The following is an 11,953-nucleotide window of genomic DNA, read 5'->3' as shown; positions in this document are numbered from 1 at the left end:
GGGGAGGGGAGGAGAAGGGGAAAGGGAGGAGAGGGGTGGCGGGAGGTGGCATTGGTTGAGTTGCTGTTGGGGGTGGCGGAGGTAACGGGGAAGGGGGAGGGGGAAGAAGAAGAAGAAGAAGAAAAGAAAATGGAAAGAAAGAAAAAGAAAAAGAAAGAGAAAGAGAAAGAGAAAGAGAAAAAGAAAGAAAAAAAAGAAAAGGAAAAAAAAGTTTTTCACCTTACAAAAATTTCTACAAAATTTTTTCAAAAACTTCTACAGTGCACTACAGTAAACTTTTAGATAAACTTCCAAAACCTTAGATTCCAAACAGGCCCAAAGAAGAAATATTAAACCAGCCCTCAAAAAGTCTACCCTCAATTCCACATTTCACACCATGATTAATCATGAATCCTCCACTTCACCAACTTGCTACTATTATCCACTGCAATCTTCCACCAACTCATCAACACATCCCTTTCTTATTTCCACACTTCCAACAAGCAAACTTACACCTCTTATCCCCTCACAATCCTTAGCATCACCGTTTATACAAAAAAGCTTCCACCTTTGCACATATGACGGCCTTTTCTCAAATTATAATTTTTTTTTATTTTAGTTGTTTTAATTGTCCTAATTTAAAAAGCACCCACTAATTAGAATTTTAGAAGCATTTCAGTATAATAATTTGTGTGTAACGAAAATTATGAATTTTTGGTTAGAATGGATGTAGTTACATTTGGCATCATTGTAGGAATCATTATACTCTTTTTCTGTATCGTTTGTTTCATCACCATTGAAGGCACCTGCAAAAACCGCTCTTCTTAAATTGCAATCCTCCAAACACGCCCTTAATTTTTCTTAAAGCCCAACTTTCCATTTCAGTCAACTCCCCCTGCTAGTGCTGCTACTTCTTCAAAACCGACAATCTCAGAACATACCTTTTATTTCACCCAAAATTGGAGGGGGGAAGAAAAAGGAAAAAAAGAGCAAGAAAATGGAAAGTTTAATTGAACTTTGGATCCAAAATTTGCTGTTGAAAGTTGGAGTCTTTTTTGCTGTTTTGATGATTTATGGATTGGGTGTAACGGCGGCCCATGAAGATTTCCATGTACACTCACCGCATGACCATGATGACCACCATCATTGTGGCCATGGCCATCACCATCACCATCATAATGAGGGAGACCATCATCACGGACGTCATGATGACGTGGGAGGTGAGGTAAAGGGGAGGCGGAAGTTGCCGGAGGAGTTGGCGGAAGAGGAGGATTTGAAATTGTACGGATTCGGAGGTGGGGACCACCATCACCATCACCATCATCATCATGGTATAGCTGCTGGAGATGAGGAACTTTCTGGGCTTGGTAAGTTTCTTCTACTACCATTGTAGCGGCATTGCTCTCTCTCTCTCTCTCTCTCTCTCTCTCTCTCTCTCTCTCTTATTTCGATTGTTTTTGTCATTTTCCCTTTAATTGTTTTTTGGTGAATATAATGCTTATCGTTCTGCATTTGAGGATGAATTTACTATTTTTCTTGATTTAAGGCCATTTGGGCGTAGCATTTGTTGGTTTAAATTTTCAAGAATTTGGGGTCCCGTTTGACAGAAGAGGGGATATTTAGCATTTTGGCAGCAGAAACTATGTTTTGACTTTGAGACAGGAAGAGAAATAGGGGAAAAAATTAGGGGTGACACTTGACAAAACCTGGGACTTTTAGGATGTCGGCAACAGAGCTACTGTGCTAAGGCAGGTTGCCAAGTAGGCAAAAGATTGCTTTTTGGCCTGCAAACAATGTCCTGAATAGGGTGTAGGGTATTTTAGGGCCATTTTGGTATGGCTTTCACACGACGCAATTCTTGAGAATTGGCTGTTGTGTTTGACAAAAGGTGGTATTATAGCATTTTGGCAGTTCTATGACAGGTTGCTTAATAGGTAACATTTATCAGCATTTGAGGTGCAAAGGATGCCTGAAACAGGGCTTAGGGTATTTTGGGTTCAGTTTGGCATGAAGATGGTCAGACGCAATTATTGAGATTTATCTGTCGTGTTGAAAAAATGTGGGATTTTAGCATTTTGGCACCTGAGATGTCTTTCTGTGGCAGGTTGCCGGATAGGTAAAAAGATTAGCTTTTGGGCTGCAAAGCCCTAGCAGATGGTTCAAAACTACTCATCAGAGAAAACCTGCTTCCATCTGGAGGTGATGCTTGTTTGTTTAGTATTGGACCATCCATGGAGCCATAACACTGTCAAAAATAGAGGTAAGGGTCTGTTGCTTTTGTCAAACAGGATTCTTGAGAATCAAGGGTTACATTTGACAAAAGCATTTTGTCACTCCAAAAGCTGTTCTAGACTGGTTGCCAAACAGGTCGAAAATAGATTCTATGCTGCAAAGGCTGTCTGAATGTTGCTCTAATATATAACCTTAGGATGCATTGTAAATATTAGACTTGATGGTTTTGGGTTTTCTTAGTTTCGGCTGGCATTGCTATGAAAAGGGGAGGAAAACTTTTATTGATTGGGTCCATATTCTAGAGCCTCTTGGTTAGGGCCTTCATGTGCACCTGCCAAGAGACTAATTTGGTTTATTTGAGCCTTATCTCCTATGGATGCTCTTTTGTTTTGTCATATTTAGTTTCTATGGTCAAGTAATAGCTTTCTCTATGATCTTGTATTACTTGTGATTATTGTTACTGAAGCTCCTGCTCCTCTGGTACAGATTGAATTAACTGATACATGTAAAGGTTTTCTCTTGCTGTTTACTTTTGTTCTGCTTATTTTTGTGTTTGTCTTTCTTGTATGGTTGTCAAGAAATTTGTCTTGTACTGCACTACTTTGCTTGGAGTAGCTTATAGGTGTGAACTTAAGTGCCTGGTATAACTTGCACTGTGCATTTTTCCACATAAAAATGAATGCCGAAGTAAAGTTATGCCACTGAAAAAGAGAAAGATGGCAAAATTACTTTGTCCTACTTAAAAAGGACGTCAACATATGTTGTGGTCGTAGCTGCAGTTCCCCAAGAGAAATAAGCTTCCTAGTGCTTCTTGAAGCACCTCACCTACAAACACAACTGAAGTTGGTGGGGCTGTTATGAACTTATTTGTAATTCATTCAAAAGTTTGTTATAATATGTGGCAACTTGGAATGCTGTGGGTAGGCATCTTTTTAGGCTTAACAGGTGCTCAAAGGGGATCCCTAAAAGCAATGACTCAATTGACCTAAATTGTCTCCAGAATCATTATAGCTCCCTTCTTGTACTTTTTGAGGCTTTTGGTTAATTTGGATTCCTTAAGCACATTTAGGTGGTTTATAATGTCTCGGCGAAGCACTGTTTGACTCAAGTGATTTTAGCTTCATGTTAATTTAGAGTTAATTAGAAAGTTGTTTCGAGATATGACCTGCTTCATGGCTTCATGGTTTAATTCCTAGAATCTGTTTTATCAATTGTGTTTTTGTTGATAAATTGATAGCTGAGGAATTGTTTTTTTTATATGCTGACTACATGTTAATTGAGAAATTTCGCGATAACTACGGTGTGGTGTTAGTTCACCAAAGAATTTAGGTGGAAAAGAAAATGTTAGCAATTCATATGGCATTTAAATTACTCTGAAGGTTGCTCATATAGACTGTTCAGGCAAGAGGATTTTTGTTGCAATCTTTGTTGTTGCTCTGGATTTTAAAAAAAATATCAGCTAACTTGTTTGATGCGGCAATTTTTGTGATTTTGACATCTCTAGGCCTATCATTTGTTTGCTTGGACTAGAGTTTAAGTTAAGATTTTTTCTTTTTGGTTGGTGGATGTATTTATCATTTACTTTCAGCTCCTTTGCATTTGAGAATGATTCTTTTGATTGAAAAATTATTTGGTGGGCTGCTTCTGTTCTGGCTATTGCTCAGCACATAATGTGTAGGATTCTTTGGCAGCTCTCACATCAGTGCTTATGTGGCCTTGTGCATTCATTACCCTGTTAGCAGAATATGTCTGGATTGTTCAACTAAAAAATTTGACCAAGGTGTTACTTCTTAACTAATTTGCTGCCTTTGTTCTGTGGTGGTGGTCATCACGTTCCTGAAATAGTAGTGCGTGGTCTTGTGGTTATGTTGATTACAACTAATGTGGGCTTTTCATCTTTCATGTTCAGGGCGTTTCTAATTTTTTTTTTCTTAAATACATATAAGATAGTTCCTAATACAGGCTCAATCTGTTTTATTTCTTTGGATTCCTGGGCAGGCCTTTGGATTCACGCAATGGGCTGCTCACTTTTGGTGAGCTTGGCTTCTCTTATTTGCCTGATTATTTTGCCTATATTGTTTAGTAAGTAGCTTGAATTTTGTACTGCTCCATTATTTTTATCTCTTTTGGCTATATCCTTTTTGCTGATAACAGAATACTTGAATTTGCCACTCATGCAGCACAAGGAAAGCCATCAAAAGTGGCCGTTGACTCGTTGGCTCTATTTGGGGTTGGATTCTTTACACCTTCCTTCTAGTCTGACAATTTTGTACTTTAAAGAACATAAATTTGCTTTTTGCCGTTGATTTTTTAGCCTTCTAGTTGCTCAGCTGTTTCTCGTTTTGACCTCATTAAGTATGGTTTTATGGCAAATAAATTAGTTATCATTGTTGTATATCTTTCCCCAGAATCTTGATTTGAGAATTAAGTTTAGGAATCTCAATTATCTTAAAGCTGTAGTTATGGTTCTTCTGTTTGAGGAGTATGATGATATCCAAGTCCAGTCATCACAAAAATGCTTTTGTTTGTGGTCTAGCTAATTTGGAGGGATAATATAAGTTGCTTTTTTTTATATAGGTTAATATATGTTGCATTTCTTTAGCCTTCAGCAAATCCTGTTCAGGCTGACATTGTAAGATTGTAACCCCTTTTTTGCTTAAATCTTCAAATAACTGAAGGTTCCGAGTTAGTATGTGCTAGTTACTATGGGTATTGCTATTATTGATGATTTGAGACACTTATCTGTAGATTTTTCATTAAGTTGATACATAATTTATTCTTGTGTATGGCTTTGCACCTGCAGGCTGGAGCTATGTTGGGAGATGCTTTTCTTCACCAATTACCTCATGCTTTTGGTAATTCCATCAGTATTTTGTACTTACTTTTTCTACACATTGTGTATGGGGACTTTGCTCCTTTCCAGATGAGCGCTCACTTTAGTACCTGGAGAAAGCCTAGAAGTTTGTGATTTGGCCTGGCCAGGCCATAAGAGGGGGAGATTATTGTTTGTACAAGTGGCTGGTGTCCAGTTGTGCGCACCTTTTTCTTTTTGTTGTTAATTGTTTCTTCAGGGTGAATAGTGTGTGTATTTTAGCCTCATGTTCGACCATTGTATAAAAATTCCCAGTTTTTTTTTCAATTTAAAATTAGTTTACAGCTGTTCACTCTCACAGTAAACTGCCAGTTTGTGGAAAATCATCTTACCTTCTATATCTTCAGCCTGAGCATTCTTATAGGTTGTTGTCTCATCCCTTTCATCCTCATCTCCCTCCTCTTCCAAATTGCAGATGAACATGATGCCTGGATCTTCTGCACAATGTCATTGAATAATATCCACCCTATCAGTTAACTCCCTTTCATATTTTCTAGATTAGAACAATCTCTGTGTTTTATGTGACTTTGAAAACTTGTCTTAAAGCTTTTGTCACTCAGTTGAGGATTTATGTGTCATTGATCTAGAATTCCTGAGTTTATAGCTGGAAAACAAAGTTATTTACAATAAAAACTTTTCAAGTGCTTTATACTGCAGGATAGCGGTGGAAGTATATTGAAGATACAGAGCATTGCTTATGATTGGAAATCTCCCATGGACATTGAAAGAATTGGTTGACTTGGGTAATGGCAAAACTGAGGCCAAGAAAATGAAAGAGTAGGAAAATATGTAATAATGTAAAAGAAGAGTTGGGAGGGGGGGGAGTGCTTTTAGATGCAGGAAATTTTATATTTCATGGATCTGTATATCTTACCTTGCAAACAACCATGTATATGGGTTAAGTGAATTAAATAAGGTAGTGACAATTTCCCACACTGCTTCTGGGGTTTTTGACGGATACAGAAAAATAAATAAATAAATAAATAAAACTGCAAAAGGCACACATTGAACACACAAACAGAGAGGTTTGCATGCTTTTCTAGTTGCTGAGTGGCTGTTTTAAGTTTGAATGGTGGCTTCAGCATGGAAAGTTTTCTAGTAGAAATCTGTGACACTTTTTTTGGTTTCAGGATCAACAAATACTTGGGCAAAGATTTTGATTGTTAATTATTTGGCTCAAAACATAATTTTTTTAGTTAGTGAAACTGTGTTTCTAGTAGTCCCATGGTTTATGAATTCACATGTAAATGTCAGTGTTGAGTAGAAGACCTTGTTTGAACACAAGATGATTTGCGTGGGCTGCAATTAAGTGTTTGGTTACCTGTTGTAGCCTTTGTGAAATCCAGTCTGAGTAGGAGATTTGCGAACTGTGATTTGCCAAGTACAGCACGTTTAAAATTTCCATCACTGAAGTAAATCTTGACATCTTAAAGATGCACTATATCTGCCTTTCACTTCAATTGATTGGAGAAACGGGCCTAGGACCAAAAAGTTTTGTTCCTCCTATTGTTAGGCCGATAGAAATAATTTCTTTCTGCTTTTATTCGTTGCTCGATGATGGCTAAACTCAATCTTTTGAAGCTTCTTGAATTTCCAAATGTGAAGTACTTGTGGATTATTGTGGTTTAAATCAGGTACTGAACTTTTAAGTCATATTTTTGTAGGTGGTGAACATTCTCATTCTCATGATCATCATTTGGACCATGCTCATGCTCATGTTCATTCTGGACATGAGCATTTTCAATCACATGCACATTCGCTGAAGGATCTTTCTGTTGGATTGTCCATTTTGGGTAAGTGAGGAACATGTGAAACAGAGACTACTGACTTACTGAGGTTATATATACATTGTGCCATTTTGAAGTATGCATTTGCATAGCTCATATTGCTTCTGTTTTCACTTGGATTTGATTCAAAACGTCCAAAATTTCTGATTTTATTTTCAAATGCATGACTTGTTAGGAAATGAGATTTCTGGCATTTAACTTTTGTTTGCTTGTCACATAAAGATGTTCTTGCTCGAAAAGAGAAGAGGAAAAAGATGATTAAGTTGTGTTAAATTTTTAGTTAAAGTAAATATGCAATGGAGTTGAAATCTTAGTATGAAATGGTATTACCTCAAGAAGAGTACTTTCTTGTGGCAGTTATCTTGCAAAATATGTTCTGATTGAGGATAGGATTGAGAGATTCATCTATCTGATCATTACCTTAAACAATAGTAGTCTTGTAATTTGTTCCATTTGGGTTGGGAGACTTGCCTCTAGCTACCACTATTTGATGGTGGTGCTTTACATAATATGAAAATCACTTGGGTCTTGTATTGACTAATCCACATTTCTTCTGTGACTTTATGGAGCGTTCAGATTTCCAAAATGCAGTATTTGGGTGACGACATCCTTATTGTCTCCAAGACTCGCTGTACATGAATTATGGGTCATGGTTCGCTTTCTCAAATGCTGAATTTCTCTGGACTTACACAAAGATATTATGAGCTGGCCTTTTTGGATGTAGCTTTTGGTTCTTCAGACCATCAAAATCTATTAGGGGGAAAAAACTGTTTTGACTTTTCAATGCTTTGTGAGTGATTATTTGATTTTCATCAGCATTACAAATAACATGACACCACAAAAATCATAGTACAGTGTAAAATTTCCTTCTAAATGGGAAAGAGTTTTTTTTTTTTTTTTAAACCAAGCAAAGAAAAATTCTTAAACCTGGGAATTGGGCCACGTGAAGTTGTATTGTTGACTTCCTCAACTGCTTAAAATATCTTATTATCCTCTTAAACTATTAATACTGGTGATCTGGGCTTAATTTAACACTAGTTCAAAGCAATAATGATGTCTCTGTTGTTGCAGCTGGTATTATATTGTTTCTTCTTGTTGAGAAGCTTGTGAGGTATGTTGAAGATTCATCTGGAGCTGGTAATGTGTGGGGTCATAGCCATCATCATCATCATAAACAAACTATGAAGTTAAAAACTGAAAATGATGCTTCTGAGGATCTTCAGGGGTTTTCTGAAGATGAGAAACATAGAACTTCGACTGAAAAGCCATCTGAGGAAAAAGCGTTGGATGGAAGTTCTTCCAATAATCTTGCTGGAGAGGAAAAGCAAATTGAACATACTGTTCTCCGGAAGGTAGGTTAAATTCATGATACTCTTTTGCTTGTGTGATAGCTGGCAAAGATTCAGTTGGGTGCTGTTGTGTCTGGGTCGTTTGTCTTTTCTTATTTTTTATAACTGTATTATGATAACCTTATGATGTTCAGTTTCTACTGTGTCTAGAGGAAGTTAAGATTTACTTCACTAACAGAAAAGATGGTAGAGCAGTTCATGATCATATTTTTTGTGATTAGTTAAGACTCACAGATCCTTATTGAATTGGGAACAATTCATATGTTGTATCACTTGAATCAAGAACTCTGCTATCACAGTCACGACTTTATATTTGTAAAGCATTTTCTTGTTCTCCTCTTAAGAACCACCAGAGAGCCTACCTTAAGAAAACATAGCAAGCTAAGGAACATCATCCATATTGCATCTGTTCATATTAAACTCGTTACCACTACATAAATTGTCTCCACAAGGATCTTGTGAATTTGGTAGTTTTTTTTCTTGCTGCAAAGGAGAATTTAGTACAATTTTCACTATCAATTTCGTAAATACTTTTTGCTTAAAGGGACAATTGGGATGTCATACCCTGTACTTGTTCTTTTGCATCTTCTGCTTCTTTTCCATAGCAATATGACCTGCACATCAATGGTTATGATGATTTCCAAACTATCTTATACCTATGACATGGCTAATTTTAGTTGTTTATTGTGCTTGATCTTGCAGAGAAATATTGGTACAAGTAACGCTGAAGATAAAGCTAATGCAGGGGCTACTGAAGATGAAAATAACCTAGTTGTCGCTAATGGCTCCAAAAATAATATAAAATTGAAAGACAAAGAAGAAGCTAAATCGTCATCAAATCTTGTCTTTGGTTATCTGAACCTTATTTCTGATGGTGTGGTATGATTTTTACTTTTTTTACTTCTTGATGCCTGTATTCATTTAATATTGATTTTAAGGCTAGCATGGAGATTTTTAGATGCTTTTTGTCATTTAGCATTTGCCCATGAAATTTTTTCATTCTCAAAGATAATGTCTGTCATTGTGCAGCACAATTTTACTGATGGTATGGCTCTGGGTAGTGCTTTCCTGCTATATGGATCCGTTGGAGGATGGTCGAGAACTCTCTTTCTGCTTGCACATGAACTCCCTCAAGAGGTCTTACCTCTCTCTCTCTCTCTCTGTGTGTACATGCTTCTGATGTGCTGGTTGTTGTCACTTTACAATTAGATGAGGTATGAGTTTAGTTCCATTTCCTACAACAAAACAATCACTCATGTTGATTGTAGGGGTAAAACCAAGCCTATAACCCCCAATTCTGCGTAGGGATCTTTTTTTCAGAAGGAGAAAAGTTGTGTGCATCTTTTGCTGAAGAAGGTGAAGTCATGGGGGAAAAGAAGAATGTGTTTTGACATTTGCTTTTTTTTTTTCCAAATTATTTTGCTGAGACTTGTTTACCTACTCTTTGACATTATTTCTTTTAAATCTTGTCCCGAGCAGACTATCAGTACTATGCCTTATATATAGGGATGGACTATTTTGATATCAACGTAGTTGCAACTTAGTTCCATCTTGCTTTTACAATAATGTTATCTGCTCATTGTCTGCCTGTCTCCCTCCTACCTACGTTCCTCAAATATTAGCCAGCCACCCCCAGAATGAATTTAGTCATTCTTTGTCTGGCTTTCTAGTGCTAGTGCTATACCAAGTCATATGATCTTGCACGTTGTATTTTAGTTGAATTAGTCGTGAGTAGAATATGTTTGTTCTCTAGATAAAACAAGTATCAACTATTTCTTATTGCACAAGAAAGCTGACAAAATATTCTACCGCATTCGCTGTAGTTCCATGTTAAACAGGAATATGAAGCAGTTGAAACTGCCAACTTTGATCTTATCTCAACCCTTATTTTGTACCTCTCTGGCTTTTGTTGATATCTTACGAGTAGTCCTCTATCATTGCTAAAGGTTTTCAGTCTGTATATTCATGTTGCACAGATAGGTGACTTTGGGATATTGGTGAGATCTGGTTTTTCTGTCTCCAAGGCCCTCTTTTTTAACTTCCTCTCTGCACTGGTGGCGCTAGCCGGAACTGCATTGGTAAACTCTTAGCAGGACTATTTATAAATATAGTCTGCTTTTATTCCTGTTTCGTCCTTTAACAAGCTTCTCCTATTTGTGCTTTGTACTCGTGGTGATGAAAATTAACTAACCAATATAATCTCGATTCTGTTTCCTTGCAGGTTTTGATGTTCGATCAAGATCCTGGGCAGTCGTCTTTGATAGAGGTAAGAATGGTTACTTTACACAAAATTTTAGTTTCGGTTTTGAGTATTTCTAGGAAAACCATTTATTCCATATCTCTTCTTCCTCAGGGATTTACAGCTGGTGGATTTATCTACATTGCTGTTGCTGGAGTTCTGGCAGAGATGAATAGCAGCAGCTCAACCTTAAAAAATACCACTATCCAATTATTGTCATTGATGACAGGCATGGCTGTAGCTTTATGGATCTCCCTTGTTGAATGACCTCTATAAACTAGTGATTTGTATTTTTGTAATCAAGTGTAACACTATGAGTTTAAAAACAAGTCCATCCAAGTGAAAATGCTATACAGCAGCAATGTTCCATGATGTTTTTGCCATCTAGTTGCAGGTCAAATTGACACAAAATAGACTAAGACTACATAACATGAATGCTCATCCATGTTTGCTGTAATTTTAGTTGTTAGATTGGAAGGTTCTAAGGAGAGATCTTGAAATAGAATCACTCCTAGCAAATGCATGTCCTCTGGCTTCCTGAATGACTATTGACGAAGTGCACCATGGCGTTGGTTTACTGGGTGAGCAGGGATTAGGTCGATGAGGGGCCTCTATACTTTGACCTTACATTTTACTTTTGTTCAAAAGCAATGCTGTGGTTGATTTAGAACACAGTTTCCCAAAATTAAAAGCAACAAATTCTTTCACATTAGATTTGATCTACTACAAATGAAACGCATGGAAAGGAAAAGGTAACTTCATCTGTTCTTTTTTACCTTAATCTCTACTTTCAGTGACAAGAGCTTATTTGGAGAAATCTATATACTCTGTATAAAAGTACCATGAGTTTTGGTACTTTGGAGTGTAAGTATTATTGTGAATTTAGTTTTTGTTATTTCAATTATGCCATTTATAATTTGTGATTAAAAGTTTCATATAATTTTAATTGTGGGTGGTTTAGAAGAAAATAATGGTTGATTGTTAAGGTCACTATATTGCATCATATCATATTGATTAAGAAAGAAACATTTCTATAAGTTATAAACAGTGAAATGATTTAAGACACATTACTCGATGAAATTTGGAAGGGGAAGAATTTTTCATGTTGCACCAAATGGAATTTCAATGTACAAAAAGTTCTAACACATTTATAATTGAAAGAGTAATATTCAATTGAAAAAGAAAATTTGAAATAGCATCATACAAACCATTACTATCATTAATATCAACCCCTCAAAATAAGAAAAACTGAAAAAACTGAAAATTATACATAAAATGACATAAATTGAATAGCAAATGAATCAAAAAGTTGGAAATACAATTCAAATGATACCAAAGATAACATCCAAATCACTAGAATCCCAATTTTGATCACTAAAGTCCAAGGGAAGACAAACATTGTTATCGAAAGTGATATAATAATGCTTCATTTGTATTGCATTGACCAAACCAAATCCATACAACCCCGCTTGTAGAAGTCACCTCCAATGATAAA

General features: G+C 36.4%; 1 protein-coding gene across 1 annotated transcript; it reads left to right on the top strand.

Annotated features, from left to right (window-relative positions):
- The first annotated feature begins 450 nt into the window (after nt 1–450).
- LOC113772570 (IAA-alanine resistance protein 1-like) lies at nt 451–11,035 on the top strand. The gene is made up of 11 exons (XM_027317195.1): nt 451–1,346; nt 4,210–4,293; nt 4,392–4,441; nt 5,015–5,066; nt 6,748–6,876; nt 7,942–8,222; nt 8,922–9,098; nt 9,249–9,356; nt 10,196–10,297; nt 10,441–10,485; nt 10,573–11,035. The coding sequence occupies exons 1-11, from the start codon at nt 977–979 to the stop codon at nt 10,723–10,725; spliced, it is 1,551 nt and encodes a 516-aa protein (XP_027172996.1). The 5' UTR covers nt 451–976; the 3' UTR covers nt 10,726–11,035.
- The last annotated feature ends 918 nt before the right edge of the window (nt 11,036–11,953 follow it).

This window comes from Coffea eugenioides, chromosome 5 (assembly GCF_003713205.1).
Source record: "Coffea eugenioides isolate CCC68of chromosome 5, Ceug_1.0, whole genome shotgun sequence".
Lineage (NCBI taxonomy): Eukaryota > Viridiplantae > Streptophyta > Magnoliopsida > Gentianales > Rubiaceae > Coffea > Coffea eugenioides.
This window is presented reverse-complemented; position numbering and strand designations above follow the sequence as displayed.

Bases quoted from the DNA above. Each gene is read 5' to 3' on its own strand.
- LOC113772570 (XM_027317195.1), top strand. From the start codon at position 977: ATGGAAAGTTTAATTGAACTTTGGATCCAAAATTTGCTGTTGAAAGTT. The intron at 4,442-5,014 runs GTTGGATTCTTT...TTGCACCTGCAG, and splicing joins ACTCGTTGGCTCTATTTGGG to GCTGGAGCTATGTTGGGAGA. The intron at 9,099-9,248 runs GTATGATTTTTA...GTCATTGTGCAG, and splicing joins ACCTTATTTCTGATGGTGTG to CACAATTTTACTGATGGTAT.